The sequence below is a fragment of the Mugil cephalus genome, chromosome 2, assembly GCF_022458985.1.
Source record: "Mugil cephalus isolate CIBA_MC_2020 chromosome 2, CIBA_Mcephalus_1.1, whole genome shotgun sequence".
In the NCBI taxonomy this organism is placed as follows: domain Eukaryota; kingdom Metazoa; phylum Chordata; class Actinopteri; order Mugiliformes; family Mugilidae; genus Mugil; species Mugil cephalus.
Genome location: NC_061771.1, coordinates 16,879,087 through 16,904,351, shown reverse-complemented (window position 1 = coordinate 16,904,351; position 25,265 = coordinate 16,879,087). Strand labels below are relative to the sequence as shown.

The window sequence follows — 25,265 nt, the reverse complement described above, 5'->3', positions numbered from 1 at the left end:
TGTCGGAACTGTTGCCCTCGTGTTAAAGTAGTAGTTAGCTGATTAAAACAAAAAAGAGTACTCATCTGTGTCTTAATGCTAGTGAAACGAGAAAAAAAGGAAGAACTAAATCGTACATCATACATGCCAGAAAAGAAAACAGAGCGAAGATATATCCTTCAATTCCTTCAACAAAAAGCATTGATTGACTGATGATTGTTATTGTTAAAGGTGTCATAAATAATGTAGCACACATGATTATACTGATAATATGATACTGGTAATGATACTGTTTGACGACTAAGCAGAAAGCCAGAGTTTACATATTAGCAGTTGTTAAAGAGATGATTTTTTCACCTGCACAGAGCCTGATTTAGGACTGCAAAATGACAGTGTTCGTTAAAATCATTTAGCTGTTATGCTGCACACTACTGGAACAAACTACCAGCAGAACTCAAATCAGCCCCAACTATGAACACCTTTAAATCCAGGTTAAAAACATTTCTATTTTTAAGTGCTTATGGCTGAGCTACGTCTTTCTTTTTCTTTGCTATTTTTTTCTGTTTTATGCTGCTCTTTTTAAGTGCTTTGTCTTCATGTAAAGCACATTGAGTTGCCTCCTGGTATGAAATGCACTATACAAATAAAAATGCCTTACCTTGTATTTTTAGTAGAGAGCTATTTCATTGCAACTTTTAGTCATTTGATGCAAAGACTTACTGTACATCTTACACGATACAGACTCCTGTTTCTTACATAAACATGTAAACTATGCCATACTTGTCAATTTATAAATTTTTATTATACGTACTATTATACTTACTTTTACTTTCTGGTCATTTTTTGCAATGATCCCAATTAAAATGCATGAATAACTATGTATACATGTGTTTCATTCATAACGTTTTTGAAGAAGCAACATTTCTCATTTAGATGTTTCCCCCAAACTACCTGAAGTGAAATGAAATGATCACTTTTGTTAACAGATAATACTGCAAACTACATTTGATATTAGTTTACTTCCTTTTTTCCCCTCCAAAAAAGCGAAGACAACAAAAGTAGAAACGAACGAGGAGTATTTGAATGCAACACATTTATTGTTACAAAACGACTTCAAGTACGCGAATATATTGTTGAAAATTGGCTACATTTAAAACTAACTACTCCAAACAGTTAACATTATCGTCCATGGACAACCACATTGATGGATTACACAAAATACAACACCAACGGAACAGGCAATATTAGGACGAAACCCGCTCCACACAAGGGTCCTACCCGCATCTCTGTCCAATAGGAATGACGTCGACAGACGGTTAATCAGCTGATTGCGAGCGATCAAATGAACCAAAATAACACAGTTTCATCTGTCAAAAGTCGTTTAACCCCGAACGACAGCTGAGGATCTTCTGGTGGGACACTGTTGACATGCTTCATTTGGGTAAGCACACATGGTAAAACCTGTGAATCGCGTTAGTACATTGTTGTATTTCTGCTAAGTCAGTGGCACCTGACGTTACTCGGCTACCGTTAGGCCTGTTTGGTGCTTTGTTCGTCTTTTGTTGTCGTGACAACAACTGACGTGATGGAGCCGGTTGACCTTGTTTTCCACGTTTAGCTTCGTGATTTATTTTAGCACAGTTTTATCTTCCGGATGTATCCAGGTGTTTGTTAAAGCTAACGCGTTAGAGCTAGCGTTAGCGAGCTAGCCCCAACCTAACCTATAGTGACACAGGTGTCAAACACGCGACCCGTGGGCTAAAAGCGGCCCGTCAGAGGGTCTAATCTGTCCCACAGCACGCATTTAAAAAGTGTGAAAATAACGTAGAAGACTTTAACCAAATGAAAGTAGCTGCTTTTCCCAATTTGTCCACTATTTTAGTAAGAGAAGTGGACAGAAGACAACATTGAGACAGCAGTATGCCCAAATTTTACTTATTTGTCTTAAGAAATTTCATTTTTTTAATGGGAAGATTACTAAATATAAGCATTCTCCTAATTTACTTGTACTTCTGTGGGAAAAAAATTGGAGTTGTCAGTATTTATTGGTTATTATGCTGTTATTAGATATTATGTTACTGGTCTGGCCGCGTGACATCGCATTAGACTGTATGTGGCAACCCCAACATGTGTGTTTGACCCCCCTGCTGTAGTGACACAGGAGCAACAGAGCAGTAGGGGCTGCCCGGAGATAAGAGGAAAAATATGTCAACACATGTAACCTAGCATGATGTTGTTTGGACTGCTAACTCACAAATAAATAAATACTCTAAAGCGAGGAAAATTCGGAAAAACGAAAACCTAGACAATATAAGTAAGTAAGTAAGATAGTGTAATGACAACTTAACTTTTAGACCTGTTCATTTTAACAGATGTTGATTTAAAAAAAAAAAAAAAAGCACTATGGTAGCAGTATTTTTGCAAACAATTGCTACGTAATAAACATTATTTGTGCGTACGTAAATTTTCAGATCGGTTTCAGACTTGTTTCTCCTTCTCCTGTGTAAGAGACTTGGAATAGTGAACTCTTTCTATTTGTCTTGTGAACTGTTGGTTTTTAGATTAGATTCAACTCAGTTGTCATGATGCTAAGTTACAGGAACAGAGCTACTGGAATACAGCTGACATATTGGCAGAAGTGATTACAGAACGTGCAGGTATGAAGTGCCAATTGAATTGTACAGTTTGAATACATCACTCTCTCTCTGGGAAACTATGTGTGATATTTTTTTAGATCAAACTGATGAAAATTATTTAAAAACACATCAAAACCAACCAGTTATCATTCAAGTCTCTTATTTGTGACAACAATAAAACTGCTGACAGGAGAGGTAAACAGCATTGACCATCTTGTGACAATTCAATGTTCTGCTGGGAAACTTTTGGATCTGACCATTGTGTCGATGTTAGTTAGACATGCACCACCCACCTAGACCAGACCAGGCACCCCCACCCCATAGCAATGACACTCAGGATGCAGCCTGACACAGACGCGTACAAAAATGGTCTAGGAACAACTCAGAAAACATGAAGAGCAGCACAAGGTTTTGGCCTGACACAGGGCAACCTCAGAAGGCCCATGTCCATTCTCTGATGAGTCACGACAGTTTTGAAGGCACAGTACATGATATTGGGTGGGTGACCATAATGTTATGCCTGATCTATGTAAATTCTGTACTTGAAAAGTGTTAAAAAAAAAACAAAACAAAAGAAAACAGGCATTGCTGTGTCTTTACATAGCTACACACACATACACACAAAATGTTGTTGCATGTTTTTGTGGAGCTTATGGTCAAATGGAGGACGCCTTTACCACAGAAGTCACATCGCAGTGAAATGTTTCAGTGCCAAATTTCTGTTGCAGCTCGTTAAAACTGAGGACACGTTTTAATGAGTCATGGCTATGTATATTTCTCCAACTCGTTCGAACGCTTACTGCCCACACATACCGTAGAGTCGGTTATATATGAGGGTCAACTGCTCGATCTCCAATGTATGAACCACATAACAGAGAGTCCTTGAACAAGACACGACCCCGAGTTGGTACTGATGTTGATGAAATGTTGTTGTAAAGTGCTTCCAGTACCAAGAAGCAGAGATTCCACCTTAATGGTTTACACAGACGCTGAATAAAAGTGTTCAACAAGATGTGCTTTTCCATGTTACAAAATATCAGTGTGAAAATAACCTTTTTTGACGTGTGGCTGGTGGTTCTGCCAGCTGTGGAGCTTCCAAGCTGCTGTAACTAAAACCAAATATGTATTCTTTTGGCACTAAGACGTCCCCACATTTTTTAAAATTGTGACAAATCTCTTGTGGCATTTTTATTCTGATTTGGATTATTAGTGTCTATATACATGCAAAGTATGACCTCAGCGATTACAGGCAATGTGTGGCCTCTGATGATTAACTGCGACAGGACATTGACAACCATTAGGCTTTTTCCACAAAACACTTTTGGTCACACCAGACAGAGAGCGCATTAGTTACCGGTAATGTTATTGATGGGCCTTTTCTATTCAGTGAGCCGCCATGTACACCACCATGACCCCCACACTGAAAAAATGGGACCACACAGTTGTGATACTTTTAATTCAATTAAAACAAACCAAAAAAAAAAAAGCAAACTGACAAATTGTTTCTCTCGCAGACCGAAATCATGGACAAGATTTTGGAGGGCCTCGTGAGCTCCGATCACTCCGTTCCAGTGAAGAAAGCCATCGTGAAGAAGGTCGTGGAAGCAGCGGAGAAAGAGGTGACCGAGGAGCAGTGTCAGGCTCTGTTCACCCTCACCACGCGCCTCATCCTGCTCGGTGAAGATGCCTTCCAGAAGCAGATCGGCTTCCAGGTCCTCGAAGCCTACGCCCGCTACCACCGCCCGGAGTTTGAGCGCTTCTTCAACAAAGACTTCGTGGTGGGCCTGCTGCAGCAGGGCTACGGGCAGCTGGACCGCAAGGACCCGGCCATAATAGACTACGTTCACTGTTGCCTGCGGCTGCTCATCAGCTGCCCCTCGGTGCTGGAGATCTTCGGCGGGGTCCAGGTGGAGGTTTTAAGGATGGTGTGCGAGCGCCCCGAGCCGGCTCTCTGTGCCCGCCTGAGCACACTGCTGTCGGATTTTGTGCAGTGCATCCCGAGGGACAAGCCGGGCGTTTTGTTCTGCCAGCAGCTGGTGAGGACCATCAGTTACTTCCACTGCTTCGCCAGCGAGGAGCGGGAGCTGAGGGAGTATGTGGGCCAGGTGACGAAGGTTAGCACGCTGCTGCAGAACATCTGGAAGGCCGACCCAGCCACACTGCTGCCCTCGCTGCAGGAAGTCTTCGCCATCATATCTTCTACAGGTTAGAAGTCTGTGTTTCGTACAAAGTTGGTTTCAGAGAGAAATAGGGGCACAGCTTTTGACACAGCTTTTTCTTTCACAACTTTTGAGATGTCATTTGGATTTTATTCGTAGATTTGTAGTGGCCTCGTTTTAGAGGAGTCAAGGATATTTCAGTGTCAACGTCAAAGCTGAAGCTTGTTTTGTAGTGACTGTAACGTCGCGGCCGTCTGTACAGTATTGTGAGTGACTCAACTGCAGCTCGGCACAAAAAAAGGTCTCATTGTCTTTATTTTAGCGACATTGTTCTTCAAAAGTGCTGCTCTTCAGTGTTTCATTCATACTGGGGCAGTTGCAGTCAAAACACAAAGCCTCAGCTCCTCGCCCCGCTTCGCAGATAGTATCACAGGTACACAAACCGTCCACCAGAATCCCTGATGTAGGCCTTCATGTTTTGTTTTTTTTGGAGTGAAAATCCACATTTCTGTCCCACTAGAACACAAAGAAATGCTGCAGTTGCCTATATTTATTTTTGCAGACCCTTCCTTTGATCCATCCATCGCACTGGCCAGCCTGGTCCAGCACATCCCCGTCCAGATGATCACAGTCCTCATCAAGAGTCTCACCACAGACCAGAACGTCAGAGACGCAAGCATGACTAAAGCCCTCTGCAGGTCACTGTCACTGGAGTTTAAAGTTTAAAGTATTTTATGGAGGGGGAGGAAGCCTTCCTCAGTTTCATTGATTCATTTACAATCGGTGTATATATGTTCAATGTCCCTTTTCTGTCTTTTTAGGATGATTGACTGGTTATCTTGGCCCTTGGCTCAACACATCGACACCTGGGTCATCGCTCTCCTCAAAGGACTGGCTGCAGTTCAGAAGTTCACTATCCTCATAGATGTCACTCTGCTTAAAATCGAGCTGGTTTGTACTAAATACTCCTCGTTTTGGTTTATTATTGACCTTGTTAAGCAGAAATTGTGTGCATCTTTTAAAGCCGGCTGCACAGATGTTAAACTGCAGTAATAATTGAGGTGGATGGCATCATTTTTTTCTAGAAGACACAAGGCTCACCTTGGGCTGGCAAAACACTTAAATTATTGATGCACGTCTTCTCTTTTCACTTTTTTTTCTCTCCTCTAATTCTAAGGTCTTCAGTCGTCTGTGGTACCCCATCGTGCGGCAGGGGGCGCTGGCCGTGCTCTCCCATATGCTGCTGAGCTTCCAGCACTCCCCCGAGGCCTTCCATTTGGTAAGGGATCCCCCACCCTCCTCGGAGCCCATTTCCCATTTCATATGGCCACTTTATTGGTTTTCTCATTTTTGTCTCTTCTGGCTTAAATTACTTCAAAGCCGCGCTGCCTCCTTTTCCCAGAACCCCCTGGCTCTGCGCCGCTCTCTCGCTAATGATGTGTGAAGCACTTAAATGCCGAGCAATGGTCCTTGAGTTGCCCAATTTCATTAGAATCTAAAAACACGAACGGTCTCAAAAATACTGGTCAAATGAGACCGAACCCTCTGTGGAGTTCCCCCGGCTGACAGCGCCGCAGATTTGGATGATTAATGCTAGCTGAGCCTTTCAGAGTTTCCAGCAACGTGGCGTACTCAATGTTCTTCTTGTCTCTTTATTCCCCCCTGTCTCAGGTTGTTCCACATGTAGTGCACCTCGTCCAGTCCTTACGGACAGATGGTCTCCCCACCAGTAAAGCTTTCTTGCTGCAGTTCACTGAGCTCATACACTGCATGATGTACCAGTACTCTGGCTTCCCTGACCTCTATGATCACATAATAGAAGCCATCAAGGTAACAGAGCTGGAAACACGTCTTACCGTAGATGCGAATTTTAATAAATCTTCAGAAATTACACTTTTGTACTTGCTTTGTACTCATTTATTCTTTATTTTCCCACCCGCTTTCTTTAGGATCTCCCAAAACCAGCAGAGGAGAAGATCAAGCTGGTGCTGAATCAAAGTGCCTGGACGTCTCAGTCCAACTCCTTCGCCTCCGGTCTAGTGAGGCAAGCTGGGAAATCTGAGACAGGAAAGACGGGCCTGGTGAACCTGGGCAACACCTGCTACATGAACAGCATCATCCAGACCCTGTTCATGGCCACAGAGTGAGTCATCCCAACAGCCTGAGGCCATGTTGTCTTCTTTCTTTTTTTTCTTTTTATAACTTAATACTCAAACTTTTTGTGTTCAGTTTCAGGAGGCACGTTTTATCGTTGCATCTGAACGGTTCCAACACACTAATGAAAAAGCTTCAGCTCCTGTTCGCTTTCCTTGCACACACTCAGGTTAGTTTTGTATCGTGTAATGCATAATGCAGAATACTGTTGCTGGTTGATTACAACAGTGCATGACTGTGTTTTGTCTGTGACCTACAGAGGGCGGCATACGCTCCTAGAAACTTCCTGGAAGCATCCCGGCCTCCCTGGTTCAATGTGGGCTCTCAGCAGGACTGCTCAGAGTACCTCAGATTTCTTCTAGACAGGTACTGTAGAACTGACAGCAGTGAGAATAGGATGACGTGCTCCAGATGAATTGAAATCAGTCGTTTGTTTGTTTGTCATAGCTTTTGAGTAACGTTGAGTGCGCCTGTGTCCCGATCTTAAGGTTACACGAGGAGGAGAAAACCATTCAGGTCCTGGAATCAGCCAAGCCAAACGTCCCCTCCCTTGCCGACGCGAGCAGCAAAGACGCAACGTGTCCACCTTCTGCAGAAGAACAAGAAGAATGTCATTCGACTCCAGCAGAAACCAAACCGGAAAATGATGGAAGGACTTTAATAGAAAGGATGTTTGGTGGGAAGCTGATCACTGGCATCCGCTGCACGCAGTGCAACTGTATCTCTGAGAAAGAAGAGCCTTTTACAGACCTCTCTTTGGCCTTTTGTCCAGCTGCCACCTCTCAGAGCAGTCCTCCAGTCCAGGGGCCTTCAGAGGAGCCCAGGGTTCTCTGTCAGGGATCTGTCAACGGTGGCAGCGAAGCTCCTGAGCCTGGCTCGGCCAAAGCTCCGGCCAGCAGTGTCCAATTTGTGCCAGCGGCAACTGAGCCTCCCATGTCCGTGCCTGACCTGGTAAACTATTTTCTGGCTCCGGAGATCCTTGACGAAGACAACGCCTATTTCTGCGAGAAGTGCAGCTCCCTCCAGCGGGCAGAGAGGACCATGAAGGTGGTGTCCGCACCGGAGTACTTGATCCTCACCCTGCTGCGGTTCTCGTACGACGCCAAATGCCACATCCGCAGAAAGATCCTGGAAAATGTCACCATCCCGCCGCTCATGAGACTCCCTGTGCACGCCCGTTCAGTGCCTACACAGTGCTCGTCTTCTGCCTCTTCTCCCCTGCAAGTGGACTCTCCCGAGAGCAGCGAGAATCTGGCCAAGAAGCTCAAGCCTTCGCAGCTGGACGAGGAGGAAGAGGAGAAGGCGAGGATCGACGGAGAAGAGGAGATGCTGATCCAGTCGGTGCCCTACGTCCTCAGCTCCGTGGTGATGCATTCTGGCATGTCGTCCGAGAGCGGCCACTACTACTCTTACGGTCGGAACATCAACGGAACAGACGGAGCGCAGCATCCGGCCAATCACTTTGCCATCAAAGAGGATTTGGGGAACGGCCAGGCCGAGAGTAACCTCTGCACATCCTCGGCGCTCGCGGTTCCACCCGAGCAGGGCCACGCGCTGTCCAACAGCGCCTCGGAGGGAAAAGACTGGCTCCTGTTCAACGATAGCAGGGTGACATTCACATCTTTCCAGTCGGTGCAAAACATCACCAACCGCTTCCCCAAGGACACGGCCTACGTCCTCATGTACAGGAAACAGGATCTTACAGCGCAGAACCTGAACGGAGAACTGACGGCAAATGGTATGAGGCTGAATTCTGAACCGCCCCTGCAAAAAGAACTACTGGATGCTATTATCAAGGACAACAAACTGTATTTACAGGTAAGCAAGGGTAAAAAAAGGAAAAAGAAACAGACAAATGCATTTGTCCCACATATCGGCATCATGTTACCAGGGCCTTTAGATTACAACATGTTATAACATGTTATTACATAACATGTTATATATATATAATCCATGTTATATATATAATCCATGTTATATATATATATATATATATATATATATATATATAACATGGATACATGTGCTAATGTCTTTGTTGGTATGTAGATGTGCACTATATTTATACATAGCCCGCCAGGGTCTAATAAACTCTGCACTGGTTTCATAATATGATATTTTTCCACATCAAAAACAATGTTGTGCTAGATTAACTTTGTAAGAGCTTGCTAGTACAGTTGGGTACTTTAATCAGAATTACTTTATTGATCCCAGGGGGAAATTTATTTAGTCTCGCATACATTGGTCCACAGAAAACCATGTCTCAAAAACTGTTACGTTTGACTTTTGTTTAGTATTCATGTATTCGTGCACTGGCTGCTGCTAATTGTCACTAAATCATTAAATTACCGTAATGACGTTAATATTGGATTTAGCGTCATTACGGTAATTTAATGACGGACCCCTCGTGATCTTATTCTACATGCAGACATTTCATGTACTGTATGAATTATTTCAATAGCCAGGAGGGTATCACAGTTAGAGGTTTTTATGAAGACAGTTCACCCCTACACCCAAAAAAACAAAAAAACGCCTGGGTCTCTGTATTTACATACAAATATGTGCAGTATCTACGGTAAATTGTCCAATGCCTGCAAAATTCTGGTCTCATTTTTGTTGTTGAATACACAGTGTACCTGAGTAGCCATGATATGTGTGGATGCAATCTATTTCTGCAACCATGTTAAAACACTAATAAGGACAAAGGTAAAAGGTAAAAACCTTTGCATTTGTAAGTACGTTCATGTATAGTTGGAAACACAGGGTTTACTTTTCGTATTTTACGCACACTCGACTTAAAGCATCATCACTGCTAACCCTTGTGGGTGTGAGGCCAATATTGAAGTGAAAGATTCACTCAGGTGGAACTCAGTGGAGAGAAAATAAACTATACAGATAACTAAGCACTGCAGACTGTATTTTTTTTTTTTTTTTTTATGACTGCACTTGAAGGCAAATCTAAACTGTCTTGTTATAAGACGTGAGGTGCAATTTCACGAGCCATTGAGCTGTGCTGTGTTGACATTCCACTGCACTTGTTCAAGTAACTAAAGTAAATCCCCTGTAGGGGGTGCTCTAGTAATGGGAAGTGACAGCTCCCGATACTGACCTGGAATAGCAGGGTTTAGACCGGAGTCCTGTTTACGCTTAAAAAAAAAAAAAAAAAAAAAAAGCTAACGTGTAAATACTTTCTCTTTCCTCTGCGCTGCTGACAGGAGCAGGAGCTCACCGCTCGGACCCAGGCTCTTCAGGCCCCTTCATCCTCCTGCTCATTCAGGCCCAACGGTTCAGATGACAATAACCCACCGGGGAGCTGTGGCCCATCTGGTGGAGGCGGAGGAGGGGGCGGGGGCTTCAATACCATCAGCAGACTCGTCTTCTGAAAGGAACACGCCGGTGACTCAGGAGCCCGAACTGTCGTACCGTGTACAGCATATAACCTCATCAGAAGAGCACTGAAAGGATCACACACACAGAGCATCCGCAGATTGCTCCCATCTGAGAAAAAGATTTTTTTTTAAAAGTGTTATTTAAGTAATTATTAATTAAAATAGTTTTTTTCCACTCTTATAGTCATTATCTTAATAATTTGTTCTTCCACAAAAACCTGCAAATTATAAAACTTGAAGTTGACAGTATGCTTATGTTCAGATATATTCTCTTCCTCACACGAACGAAATGTGGAAAAATATCGTTTGATATTGACATAGATGAGTATGTGAATACGGTTTAGTTACCTCTTACACAAGAAAACACTTAAATGCGCAACTTCGTGCCCGCGACGCAGGAGAAAGCATTTATCTGTCACACTGTCTGGATTTGTCACACTTGTGACGGACAGCTCGCAGACTTTGTTTACCTTTCTGATTTGCATGCGGCTTCTCTTCCTGAGCTGTGGGGATGAGGATTTTTTTTTCTGATATCGGACTCTTTCTGACGCGTGCTACGTTGGTTTATAGTTTTCATATCACATGCAATAAATGTACATACGACTTAACGTTTCCGACTAATCGCGTAACACGAACATATGTGGAAATCAAAAGTATATATATGAGGGGGAATTTTCAAGATAAAGGTATTTTCAGTATGTAGACTGTTTAAAGCTGGCTGGTGTCGTCTGCTGAGAACTAAATTACAAACTACTTGTCTTGGCAGATTTCACCTGCGGGCAGCTGACAGCATTTTATGATGTATTCCTCTGATTTGATCATTCAGGGAGACTTGTGTGTTCTTTGCTGATTTTATGTGCCTTTTGATATTTGATGCAGATTTTTGAAGAGGGGCTTGTTTCGACTTAAAGCTATATTATGTTAATATTCACAATGGCTTCAACTTTACCCAAAAATTAAAAAAAAAAAGAAAAGTGTTTGTTGCGTTGTCAGCCCGGAAGGATGTTTTAAGTTATTCACAGTGGTCTGTTGGCAAGTGGGTGGGCAGATGTCAGGGGATAAGAGTATAAATGTAGTAGTAAAACATAAAAAGAAAAATAAGACATGGATAATAAAGACTATAAATAAAGTCGTCAATGGTTTCCGAAAACCTTTGATTAATTTCTTTGCAAAGGAGCCAAACACCAAAGAGTGTATTGCTATGCTGTTGTGTACTGTACCTTAATGTCTGTGACTTGTTCCAGAGTTTCATTATTTCAACATTACTGCAAAGAATATGTGGAACCATCTCTAATATCACATCTTGTTGTTGAATTTTGAAAAGATCTCCTACTGTACATAATCTCTTTTTTTCTTGCGGTATGTACAGATCTTCCCATGACCGGTGCCATTTTTTTTTTTTTCTCTCTCCAGGCACTACATGGACTTCAGGCTGCAAATAATATGTTGTGGGGTTCTTTCTTTCTTTTTTTTTTTTTTTAAATTAATTAATTTTAAATCCAGCATGTTACTGTCAGCGCAAACCTCAAGAAACCATTTAAAAAAAAAGTGAAAATTTTTAGTATGTAAGTGGCATTGTTGATTAAAAAAATACAGAACATACACATGTTTGTTTCATAATTCATCAAAAACGCGCACACGGATCCCCTTTTCTTGGTGCGATTGCAAAATAGCTCCACGCAAACAGAGAAGAGCATAAACATGCCATTGACTGAAAAAAGGGAACTGGGACATCACATGCGGTGATTTTCGATTCCCGCAGGCTCAGAACAAATGACAGCTGTCGTCTAACAAGAAGAAATAATTTGTAAAAGTTTCAGTTTTTATACAGCTGCTGTGGCAAAAACACAGCGGTAGCACCAGAGCTTTCAAAGGGCATCTGGAAAAATCAATGACTCTTAATTATTAATCAACCAAACCATTTCACCTTTTCTCCCTATGTTTGCCAAAATGCTTTGGAGGAAGTACGTTCAGTGTTCATCTACACTTAAATGATTCCGTTTTTTGTTTGTTTTGTTTAGTTTGCAGATCTCAGTCATTTGGTATACAATATTCTTATGTGTGTAAATCATACGGCTTAAGCACTGCAGCTCAGACGTATTTATTTCTTTTTAAATTTCCACATTTTTACTATATATATATATAAAATTTTAAGGCATCCCTGTGACTCCATAGCCCCAATTATTTGATTGTTGTAATGCTAAAACAGCAGCGCTACAGGTATCAAAAGAACTCATCAACTGGGACTGGTGTATAATGTCTCTAGCCTTTAATTCCTCCCAGTTTCTCCATCATTACCGAAGCTGCTGAAAGAGGCAATGTGTCTGTAAGCGTTATGGCAAAGTCATTAATCAGAGTAACAGGGAACATCCTCTGGGGGAAGTGTTTACCATTACAATAGCATTCCAATAAGATTCCTCGGATACCTTCCCGCGTCCACTGGAAACACGCCTTTGTCAGTGCATTGGACTAGTTATGGATGGTCTGCTGATCCCGGCAGATTGATCAGTTCAGTCGATCAATTACGGTCACACACAGCTTTCTAACCAATATAATGTATAAATGTTGGCGTTTTAGATTACTGTTAAACTCATATACTAACATATCATATGGTATCAAATGTATTTCAGGGGCAGATTTTAGGTTTGGTTCAAAATAAACATTATGTTGGGAATAAACTACTCAGAGTAGACGTTCCTATAAATAAATGTATAGTTACACCAGCTGAAAATAAACATTGCATAAACTTTACTTTGCATAGGTCGCCGAGTGCACTCTCCCCAAGACTAACAAGAGATTTTATGGCGAGTTTTCTATACAACATGCATTGTGGACAGTGTAGTTCAGACGTGCAGTGATTCCCTGGGACGTCTGAGGTTGTACAGCTGAGATGGGTCCTTTCTTTGTCTCTTCTTAGGCCGTCTGAGGCCACTTTCTGTGTTCATCCAGAGGCGCATTTTGCTCTCTTAGCCTCTCGTACATCTGCCAAACCGCCCTACATTCTTTTGTTGCATTTTTTTGGGATGGGACGCTGTGGATGTTTTGAACTACATGTCCCATGGTTGAAGCTCCACAGTTTTCCCTGCACGCCGACGCCACCGCCTCCTGGGCTCTTCCTCTGAATAAGTAGTTAAGCTAATGTAATAGGGAAAAGCAACTTCCGGATGAGCATTTCAAAATAAATAGTGGGGACATGACGCTGAGGCGACGTACCGAAATAGCACATTTTAACATTTAAACTTCAATATTATAATAAAGGAAACTTATTAATGAAAACAGTTAGACTTCGCGAATTCAAGCTTAACGTTAAAAGATTTGGCCAGTGTGTCAAATGTTAGTCTGTAAAGTAAAAGTAGTAGGTTTTAGAGATGTACTTTAATTTACACTGTCGGGTTTCGCTGTTTACGTTAGAAAACAGTTGGACAGTATTCTCCAGCTAATACAACTATTTTGTCACTATTTAGTCACTTCCGGTGACGTTAGCCGTGGCGGCCGTTAACTTCACGGGGGTTGAGTTCAGGGAAAGACGGAGCCACCCTGTCAATCACAATTAAGGAACCATGGGAGTAAACTGGTAGGAAAGCTCGGCGAAACCACTGTGTTGTTACCGTCAAGGTTGTTTTAATCTGCGCACAGACGACAAGTATGCACCGGCGCACTGTGGGACGTTTGAATCCGACCTCTCCCAGCTGGGAATCGCTCCACTTTGACGGGAATTAGCATGAAACGTTAAACATAACAGCAAAAAAAAAAAAAAAAAAAAAAAACTTAGCGACTCTCAGTTGCCTGCGCCTGTTTTTTTTTTTTTTTTTTTTTTTTTTTTGTTATTGTTGTAGTTTGAAGAAAAATACACAAGTCACTGTTGATATTAGTAGAGGAGAAAAAGGCGGTTCCGCTGTGGGTTTGTAGCCACTCCAGGCTCGGGATATATATTAGTCCTTTTATTTGACTACAACTCGTGGAAATCTGGTCGGTGCATTTCACAGAGCTGCCTCGTCGGTGAGTCGACTTCAGAGGAGGCGGCGGCGTCTGTTGCTCACGAGAAAAAAACAGAAAAATTGGCCCATAAAGAAACATTACATGTGTATATACATATAGGTTAAACAGTTTAACTTTCTTTTCGCTCTTTCTTTCTTTTCAACTTCACAGCCTGAGCCTCGTGTCAACTGTAATTTTTTCTTTTTTTTCCTCCTTTCCCCTTCTTCAGGTAGAAGGAAGACACTCCCAAAAACAAACGAAGCCAAACGGCGATCTGCGCTACAAAAACTCCAGGGAAGAAGAAAGCGAGCGAGGAAGAGGCACAAGATGAGTGGGGGAGAGGTGGTGTACTCAGGCTGGCTGAGAAAGTCTCCTCCTGAAAAAAAGTTGAGACGTTACGTAAGTACACTTTATATCCTCGGTCGTTAACGCTGACATAAAGTAACCTGTTGGGATGAACGTGCTTCCCCGGACACTTCGCTCGTAGCGGCAGACATGTGCAGGCCTCGTCTTGTGTGCATTTGAGCTGCTAGCCTCTTCTTGTTGTTGTTGTTGTTGTTGTTGTCATTCACAGTCCCTTGAAGCAAAACAGTAGGTCATCCGTGAGCTTCGTGTCTTTGGAGTCAAAAGCATCCAGTCTCTCCAGTGTGTTGCCTCTGACGATTTGACTGCACACTGATTACATGCGCAGCCCCCTTTGGTATCAAAGGTGATCACAGGTCACGCCAGGGTTAAATGATTTACAACAGAACCGCCAGTTCATTAGGTACTTTATGCTGTTGCACTGAAGTTTTAGCTTCATGTTCAGTTTACGTCTAAACAGTGTAAGAAAGGTGGTGATTCAGCTGTATGCTCATATTGGGTCATGAAGATAAGGGCATTCAGTGCTCGTCTGAAACAACCGAGAGAGCTGTTGATACAGTTGTGTTTTTGTTTCGGAGGCTGTATGCGTGAGTGTTTCTATTATTTTGACATCTCCATTTTAGTCAAGTGTGCTAGGCTAAAGAGCCCAAATAGTTGATCCCACGGCTGCAGGATTCAGACTTGTTGCTGTTGCTGTTGCTATGATCATCGTTGTTTACCTCCCTAAATGGACATACATGCTCCAAAATGACATATTTCATATTATTAGTGTGGACAGTATCATTGTGGTATGCGTTTGTTTTTTTTTTGTTTTTCTCGATACTCTCTGTTTATTTGTTGTGCTCCTGGGAAGAAAAAAAAAAACACTTCACAGCTACCAAAAGCCCCATGTTTGCTGTCGAGGCGACACGCTTTCCGTGTCACTGTCACCGTTATTGATATTTGAATTACAGGGGCTGAAACTTGAGAGGAGGGGTTGCTTTTGCAGAAACCACAGGTCCAATGAGGCATTTTCTGACAACGGTAAAACCCAGAAGCGCAGAGGAGAGAGGAGAGAGTGGGGTTGTGAAATGGCTGTCTTCGCGTTCATGACAGAATGTCGTCTGATTTGACGAGGATGCTGTCAAAATCCCACCTGCGAGGATGTTTCTTAATGGGTGATGATCACCTACATCCTCACAGACACAGACAGGAATGATACCTTATTTACCAATCAGGTCCTGATCAAGTTTTTTTGGGTTCTGATCCGTTGCCGATCTTTTAATATTCAGCATTGGCAGATCTAAATCCCAATCCGGTGATTCATAAATGCCTTTCTTATCTTACCTGTATTCTCCAAGATAAGAGCAGGGCTGTCAAAGCTAGTGTAGCCTGGAGAACGTAGCTTGTACCTTAGAAGCTCCAACAGAGCATGTTGAAGACATGTGTTCTGTACCACACGAATGAGCTGGTCATACAATGCCAGAATTTCTCTAACCCCCTTCTTCGTTTCATTTTCGTTGGTGGTTTTGAGTGACGATTTCTTACTGCCATCTCAGGGAAACATCCACGTTGCATAATTTACAAATTTCTGCCTTTTGACTTCATTTGCTGGAACACAGTATGTCCACACAGCGGACATGTTCCTTCACCGGGTTTTGGGTCGTCCTCGCCTTCGATTCGTGGCTGTTTTGATCTGAGGCGGCCGCCACTAAAACCGAAGAAGAAGTCGTCTTTTTCTTCTTTATGACACCTCTGGCGTTAAAACAGAGGAGAACGCTGCTGCGACATGTTTTGGTTAATTGCAGAGCTAAAATAAATCACTACAAAAGACCAGACTTGGCTAAAGCCTGATACAGAGTTGGAGAGAGTGGCCTCAGCGTCGTGAACGCACGTTAACAACAGACAGATAGTATTCATAGCTGGCTAATTTTAATAACCGAGCAGTGTACCTGATGTGTCGCTGGAACAGAAATCGTTGTCGAGTTGTCTGGCAGCAGCAGCAGTGCATCTACCGGTAAATACATAGCCTGTATGCGATCAAACTGAACAACAACACATGCCGGTGCCCACACTCACATCCGATGCTCCTCGATTAACATGCGATAATGTTCTGATTTCCTGAAATCCAAATTTCCATCAAAATTATAAGATAATCAAAGTGTTTTCCAAGCTCATAGCGTGTTTAAGGCGTGTCGGAAACGCTGTCTCTGTTGCTTTGCCTCCATTTCCCTGCAAAACACAAACTAAACTTGAGGTTAAATCCAGCGTCGTAACAATATTGTATCAGTTCCCCCCGTGAATCAGAACATAGGTGTGAAAACACCCCCCAGATACAGCGAGGGTGTTTATAATGACCCAAAGCTGTTGTTTCTCGGGGCACAGCAGGCTGGTGGACAACCTATTTGTTCTCCAGCGGATGTTGCAACTAGCTGCTCCGGTTATATAACCGCTTTGTGGACACGACAGAATGGTTTTTCTCAAGAAGAATTTGAGTACTTTATAACTGCAATTTGTTTATTTAAATTATACAACAATGGTCTGTTGTTCTTTGCTGCTTTTTAGTGTTGATGCAATTTGTTTATGGTTAAGTTAAACAAAGGACACATTGGGAAACACTTCTGCCATGTTTTTTCCCCTTTTCTCTGTCTGTTTTTATTTTGTTCTCAGTAGCAGGTGCTGACGCAACTCTGTGGGTACACTTGATGCTTCCAAACCCAGTATTTTTTTATGCATCCAGGTTTAGAAAATGGTAAAAACCTAACCTTTAAAAAAACTTAAGCGGTCAATCTTATCTAAATTTGACAGTCAACACTATCTTGGTATTTTTTGATATTGGTGGTTTGTATATTGGGCCAAAATATCTTGATGTCTACCTACACACACACACATATATATATATATATATATTTATATTCTGTGACATCATTCTTCCTACATGTTTATATGAAGATGCGTATATTTGACAAACCTCAGTAACTTGTTAAGCAGAAGTTAAGTCACATGCTGCTTAACATTTGATATAATCTGAAACCATTGCTTAACAGAAGTCAGTGCTTGGAGAAAGATTCTCCTCCCTGTGAAATGTCGTAGTGCTCTGGTAACTGGAAGCTGTGTCATTTGGAAATGCAGACAAATTGTCAAAAATTGACCAGTTGTGTCAGCTGAACCCCAAAATAAGTGTGGAAGTGTTTTTGGTGGGCATGGATACTGGGTTAAGTTAAGGAATTTATTTTAGTATTTGAGACATCTGATGATATCTTATTTTTGAGTGACTCTTTTATTTTTTTAAAGAACATTGCCTAGAGGAGGCACAACTACTTTTAACTTTACTACTCCGGATGACACAGCATTTAGTGGACTAGCACAATTCTGTTAATAATGCATGATACTATGGTAGTTTATGCTAAAAGAGCAAGTAAATGCTGCATTAGCGGGCTTCAGTACTGTTTGTGTACTGTCATTTTTTTTTTTTTTTTGCATTTGAACAGATTTGAACGTCTAAAATTGGGTTTAAATGTGTGTGTTGTGTTTGGTGGAAATCATATGATGGGGTATTACTGGCTGTAGTAAAAGCCTGGGGTTCTGTCAGATGATGCTGCTGTTATTTCACCATCGCATAGACTGAATCAGTGCAGTACATGCTTCTGAAAGGTTTAGAGCAGAACAAAATGTGGAACCATACGATGAAAGGAATAAAACCGCAGATTTGTCCTTGTCAAGGTGGAGAATGCAGTCATGGCAAGTTTCGTTTGTACAAGGACAGTCTCTTGACACTTCCTTCTTTATCGCCTGTTCCTCTACCACTGTTGGAGTGGATTAGGTTGATTAGGTTTTTCTTTAGCCTCCACCGTTTCATATATTTGGTTCTCTTGATTTGTTCCTCGTCAGGTCACCTCGGCGCGGGCAGATGTTATTCAAGAAAACTGTCCATTTACCACTTTACATTGCAAGATATTCTGTGTTAATTTGTCATGCCAACCACTTCCTTAGTGGCCCTTTAAAAGCAATGCTAACATCAACACATTTTTACCCGTTTACTCAACACTTATAACTTTAAATACATTTCATTATTCTTGGGAAAAATAATACTAAATAGCAAAATACTAAATATAGCTGTTTATATCACTTGATTGCATCATGTTTCATTGTTTGAATCTGTTATTTTCTCTGTAATAAGGCGTAGACCTGTTTTCTTTTTAAAGATAAAAAATGATCTGCTTTCACCTCTCGGTATCTTTCTGCTCCTTATGAGTGATTGAATTGAGTTTTTTATTTTTGTCTAAAACAGCTAAAATGTGCAATTTATACAGTACAGTCTTATGTCTCTTTCAAGGACAACACGAAGGTATCCGACCGCAGTTGCCTTTGGGGGAGTTTTCCCAGGCGGAGTTTATCATAACTGCGTCCTCTCTGTGGGTTTCTATTTCAATGACACTGCAGTTTCCATCTGGTTCTCCTTTTTCTTTCGTTATTTTTTTCTTTCATTCTTTTTCGTACCTTACAATCTGTACATTTGCGACGGGGCTCACCAGTAAAACTTTCTCAAAAAGGAAGAGAGCGTGAAGGCTGGTGTTGTTCAGAACATCTGCCGCGTGTTATCACAGGGACCTGAGGAGCTGCAGGGATGCAGTTGCGAGGCTGTTTTTTTAACAGCTCCGTTGGAGGATAGTATACTTTAGTGTACCATGAATATGGATTATGTGTGCTTTAGAAGAAAAGGGGCAATGCGTTGAACAGTTTAGGTAGATTGTGGGAATGTTGGTTCTGCATAGGCAAATCCATGCGTCATTATCGGAATTTCAGGCCTCAGTGAAACACCTTGTTATTTCTGTTCACATCACACAAATCTGTTACAGACCATATGGTTACAAGTGAGTTGGAGTTGATACTGGAGTTGGTTTTGCTTCCCTCTGAATGCTATAGCACAGTCATAACTTAATCGTCTTCTCTCAGTTGGTCTCATATTTACTCAGTTCTCATAAAAGCATACATCAGTTTTGTTAAGTCTTAAGAGGCCTTAAATGTAACTTAAAAGTCTATTAAGGTAAACGCATGCAAATCTCGAAATCAAAATGTCTCAGCGATGTCCTTCCTCTGACACAGCTACAAAGCTCCATTGTAATCTCTGCAGTACATTGGCATGAACCCACTGAAACAGATTAGGATTTAGTTGTAAACTTTGTCCGGCCCTTAAAAGGGCCTCATAGCCGGAGCACAAGACGACAGGGTAGAAGACCGGATGAAGGAAAATATTGAACCCTGAAGGTCCTCCTCTGATGGCTGTAAAGGGAGACAAGAGGACACACTCCACGCTGGTCTTGAGGTCACTCAGCTACGAGAAAATGCATTTACAGTGTCCACAACAGTGTCCGATAGCCATTACTTCTCTCTGACTGGTTGACTGGAAATGCTCGCCGTTTACTGACCGTCGGAGACAGATATGCGCGCAACAAATGTTTCACGGTCAAACGAAAACAAAGGCATAGCCCTGTGATTAAGGAGAGGATTCATTAAATCTGCTTAGCAAGTGGAACAGAGAACAAACACTCACTTTCTGTGAGCCCCCCTCCCTCCCTCCACATGCTTGAAGAAACAAACAAACAAGCAACCCGAACGGGATGCAACAGAGGGGCACTTGTGCACCGTTAGCCTCTTAGGCTAACAAAGAAAAATCGCTGGACCATGTCCTCACTGCCACGGCAGCACAGCGCTCCATTTGGCGCAAGCAGGATCCTGGTGTGTGATCTGCCACAGCTTGAAAATGGATTGCAAATGTCATTAATTATTTAATGTCCATTACAAACAAATAGCCATTCATTATTAATATCTGTGCTACTACAATAGTTATCCTTACTGGTCCACTTTTATCCCTCGCACAGACCATCGTCATTGTCTTACAGGCATATCAGTTTCATCGGAGCCGAACTGGTATCTGCAGCGGTTCAGAAGTTAGACTGTAAGAGTACGACAAAACTTATAGTAACGACCTGCAGATTCCTTGGTATTTACAGTAGTCAGTCGTCTACTATGTCAGTGTCGAGATTGGCTTCGCGAGATGTCGCTTCTCCAGAGATGAAATCGTTTCTGTGCTGTTGCTTTGGTCCTCGTTTCAAAACACAATGGAAGTAAACATGACTGTGGTTCTCCTCCATTTTCTTTTGGATATTTATAGCCCGTAGTAGGACTGAAATCATGTCATTGCCTCACAAAGAAAAACACAACCGTCAAAACAAAACATTGAGCTGGTGCAAACCCTTCTGTAAGGCAGCAGCACAGGGTCGGTTTGGTGCCACAAGATGAATATCTCAGTCATTTGCAGTATCGCATGTAATAGTATGTAAAATGTTTGGAGAACTTCCACACATATTTGTGCTCATTGTATGTATGTATGTGCACCATCTGTTAGTTTTCAGAGTTTGGGATACCTCCATTTTTTTTTTATATATACATTGCACTGTCTCTCTGTCTTATCAGCAGTGTTTTTCCACGTTGCTGTTAGTGACCATAGGAACAGTTGAACGTATATGTTTAATAATTGATTTGGTAGGTCTTTCATCTCTTCTGCTCGGCCATAAAAACAACCGACAGCAAGTATCGCACAGAACTTTTGCTCCTGTTTACAGTTTCCTTCACAGTATATGATGATGGCTTGTTTTGTCAACTAGACAGTTACATAACCCCGCGATAGATACAACTGCCTTTCAAAGTACAACAGCTATTGTTTAAAGGGAGCAAGAGAACGCGGCTTTTTACAGTTTCAAAATGAATATGATTTTTTTCTCTATGGTGAGCTATCAGGAGCTCTGCATAGAGTTTGTGTTTAAAATCAGCGGAAAGTAAAGTATTTGTCAGCCGGAGCTTCATGCATGATGAAACCGAGGGAAGAAGAGGGAAATTGTTCCTGTGTTTTAAACATTCAACAAACTCTGCTGGTATCGCCGGCTGAAAAAGTTTCAGGAGGCGTGTCCGTGCGACACACAATAGAGTCAAATAAAGAGCTGTTATTTCTGTCTGCAAGTCCATGTTGTGGTTATATTTGCCCATAGGTGGCGCTGTGTGCAGACCTTGCATAATTAACTTCAAAACTCTACGTTGTTTCGCTTACATTATGCTCTCGCGTCGTTCTCTGAACGTGTGTTGCGTTCGTCGAGCTCAGATATTGTTGATTTCGCTGGTTGGTGGAGGCTAACGCGGAGCATTTTGTAAACAGACGTGTCTCTTTTGCCTGGTGCAGCTGTTTACCGTCCTCCGTGCCAAGTCCACGAAGCAGAGTGGCTGCAGAGAAGTGCAGACTTGGTTTTCCTGTTTGGTACTTGGGAACAGCTTCTGAGTTGTGTTTTCTGTTAGCAGATGATTCAGTTCAGTTGTAAAATGATCCTTTTGTGCTATTTGTCACCGTGCCAAGTCGGACAGTTTCAAGTGCAGCTATTATTAAATGCAGATGACAGAAACTTCTGAACTTTGCTGCGAGGCCTGTCACACACACCGTCATGTGTTTTTCTCGTTTCATATGATTGATCGGGATAATTCTCTCATAAACAGTGATGTGACATAGATTAAAGAGTTAAAGCCTCTTCTTGGATCAAAAGTCGCTCTTTGTTTCATGTCTCAACTTGTCGGCTAATGACACCAGGCTGTAAAAATAGCAATGTCATAAGGCTGCTTTCTATTTCTAGAGTGTAGTTGTAGTCTCTCCTGGACATTGAACAGGGGTATGAGAACGCAGATGGCCAAAGATGGTTTACACTAACCAGACAAAAAGGCTGTACGGGTCTCTGTTCCCATCACATTGGTGTTTATGTCGTTCAAGAACGGGGAAGAAAAAAAAAAAAAAAAAAAAAAACAGTAGTTGGGCCAAATTTATGATAATGCGCATTCCTTGAATTCTTGCAAAGCGAGGGAAACTTCTTCGAGGCCAATGTTGACGGAATATGAACACGTATGCATGGAAATACAGGCTGGGGTATAGCACAGTGGTAATCGGTAACTTTATCATTGTCGTTGAGGTGAGCGAAGAGAGAGCAATCAAGATGAAAAAGACTGGAGTTCTTCTCAACGCAGCACCATTAACAGCCTCCAGTGAGAGCAGCTCTCTGTTCTCTCCCTCTTTCTTTCCGTTCCCAGTGCTTCTTGGCAGGCTCAAGCAGCAGGAATGTGAGCTCGCTCTGTGCTCCTCTTTGCTGAGCTGCTGGGGTGTAAGCGCCCGGTCCCTCGCCGCTGCTGGCCCCGCTCAGCTTTGTCTAGGATGGGCCGCGCTGCCCTGTGCTGCTCTACAATGCAGCGCACTGGCCGATTGTTGCTTCTCCAACACCAAGAGGGAAGAGGAGCCGCTCCCTGGCGCCCCAACAAGGCATGGCCGCCCCTTCCTGTGTGAGGCGCTGATGGCTACCAGATGGCGGGTGAAAAGAAAGGAGGAGGGGTCCCATGCTCTCTTTTTTCTCCCTTTGTCGCCTCTGCCGTTGTATTGTGCGTTTTTTTTTTCGCTTCTCGTGTCCTCTACTTATCTCCTGCAAAAATCTCTGCTGTTATCATTCTCCGCCACTTTTGCCCCAAAAGCTGTTTTATTCTCCTAACAAAGGATGACGAAAAGGAGCGTGATTGTGAACTTGATGTCGGTGGCATTCAGGCTATACGCCACGCCGTGAAACACAAACCGTGCCTCCGTGACTCACTGAAGAATTGTATACTTTGAAAGCCTTTTCCTTGACGCACGCTCTCTTTAACAGCCCCTACGTAGCATTTAATCATTAAGCTTTATTGTGGATGCGCTCACCACTGAAGTCTGCGCACACCTGCTCAGAGGGAGCCGCAGCGTTCCTGCGGTCGTTCATAGGGTTCGTCAAGACTCATAACAACTGAGTTGAGTGATTCAGGTTGTGCTTCACCGACAGGAGGGCGGCTGAGCTCTTTGCGCACAGAGACCGCCGCTGTATCTTTATAGCCAGAATCATATATAATATTTTAACATACAAATGAGTAGTTATTCAAGTGAGCATAGTCAAATACTGTTTGTTGGCTCTCGTGAAGCAGAGAACGACTCATTAACTGATCAGCCACCACATTAAAACAGCTGACAGGTAAAATGAAGTGAAGTGTCTTTACCTTAAACTGAATGATGTTGGTTATGTTAATGCTCCTGAAGGGTTAAACATACCAGTGGTGTTCTGCATGTCAGCTGTTGTGCTACTGCACTCTGAACTCTATTACTAGGACCTATTTCACTTTGTGTTTCAAGAAGCTGAACTGTGCAAAACTGCAGTTACAAGAAAAAGACGTAACCACCAATATTCTCAGAGGATTGGATTCTTTTACTTTACTCGTGTTTCAGAAGATGTTTTTTTGATTTGTGGTGACGGAAAAGATTAGATTTTTGTGTTGCAACAAAATATGCAAAGCATCTGTTTGCTTCTCTGCCCTTTCAAATGGTATTTTCTGCCTCCTCCTAAAGAGCTTTCGTGATTTCTTCATTTCCAAACATAGCAGCACCTTTTAGTTTCACAGACAGATCTCTTTCTTCTTTCAATCAGACTTTAGATCTGTTATCCAGTGAGGACAGTACATTCAAAATCCACCCCTGTCACTCCAGCTCAAGGTTATGATCAACCAGTCTGTTCTGATTGGGGTGGTTTTAGGAATATTTTTCGTTCTGACTGGGCTTTTATTCAGATTTCTAGCCGAACACTAGTGTCCATAAACGTGGTCAGTGACACTGAGGATGTGATATAACAGCTGCTTATTTTGTTGATATAATCTGAACTAATCACAGGAATCGTTAATCTGTAATACAGCATGTTTCATCCTATTAGCAGTTCAAATCAAAAGACTATCTCATTAGCACTGGCAAGAAAACAGAAGCTGGATGAAGAGTGAGAGGCATTTTTATGTAAACATGTTTTGAATGTTCCCGATTAACGTCGCCCTTCTGTTTTGACATGTCAGATTTGTTTGATTGCTGCTTGTAATTCTAGTATATTGAGTTTTGTTTTCGTTGCATCTCTAAAGCCTTTTTGGATTGTTAAGTAATTTTAATCGCCGGTTAAAGTTGATTTTGGCAGTGACGTCTTGTCTTTATTTGTTTTATGTGTGAGAAGGGTGCAAGCCATATACAAAAAAAAATGTGGTTTTGGTGGTGTACCTAATAATATTTTTATTAGGTACACTGGACACGTGTTCATCCTCCAAACATTTTCCCAGGGAGCTTTTGTCGTATTCCTCTTCTTAAGCTGAAGTCGTTGGGTGAGATTTAGAGGTTTAAAAAAAAAAATGGTGGATGATTTGATTGATTAGGTGTGATGGTTGATTTTGAAGGTAGAAATATGTGCGACTGTATCTGTTCACATTTAACGGTTCACCTGTCACTGCTCCCACACACACACACAGCTGGCACTTTAGTTATGTGGTGCTGTGTGATCTGACCCTCGCCGCTGTGTCTGCAGCCCCTTAATATAGCCCACTGCTGTCATGGTGCTTTTTGCCCCCTTCTCTGTCTCTGTGCTTTGAGCACCAATATGTGTGCATGTTTGTCCCAGCCTGAGTTAGACGGGGGGGGGATGATGGGGTGTTAATCTTGAGACTAGACGTGAAATATTGCTACTGACCTGTGTAATTTCTCGAGCTGCTGTGAC

The 25,265-nt window shown here is 42.3% G+C and overlaps 2 protein-coding genes across 7 annotated transcripts in view; both read left to right on the top strand.

Annotated features, from left to right (window-relative positions):
- Positions 1–1,284: 1,284 nt before the first annotated feature.
- usp38 (ubiquitin specific peptidase 38) lies at positions 1,285–11,720 on the top strand. The gene is made up of 11 exons (XM_047579337.1): positions 1,285–1,420; positions 4,130–4,820; positions 5,337–5,472; positions 5,596–5,725; positions 5,952–6,053; positions 6,446–6,604; positions 6,724–6,917; positions 7,004–7,097; positions 7,188–7,294; positions 7,417–8,746; positions 10,144–11,720. The coding sequence occupies exons 2-11, from the start codon at positions 4,139–4,141 to the stop codon at positions 10,309–10,311; spliced, it is 3,102 nt and encodes a 1,033-aa protein (XP_047435293.1). The 5' UTR covers positions 1,285–1,420; positions 4,130–4,138; the 3' UTR covers positions 10,312–11,720.
- Positions 11,721–13,872: 2,152 nt separating this feature from the next.
- The window catches only part of gab1 (GRB2-associated binding protein 1), a 47,784-nt gene continuing 36,391 nt past the window's right edge, over positions 13,873–25,265 (top strand). For 2 of the 6 annotated variants that reach the window (XM_047577392.1, XM_047577388.1), the window contains exons 1-2: positions 14,134–14,316; positions 14,525–14,694. In XM_047577392.1, coding sequence (XP_047433348.1) covers positions 14,623–14,694 — 72 coding nt within the window. In that variant the 5' untranslated portion in view covers positions 14,134–14,316; positions 14,525–14,622. Of the gene's footprint in view, positions 13,892–14,130; positions 14,317–14,524; positions 14,695–25,265 lie in introns of those variants that run through there. The other 4 variants (XM_047577389.1, XM_047577397.1, XM_047577390.1 and 1 more) reach the window with 4 other exon arrangements.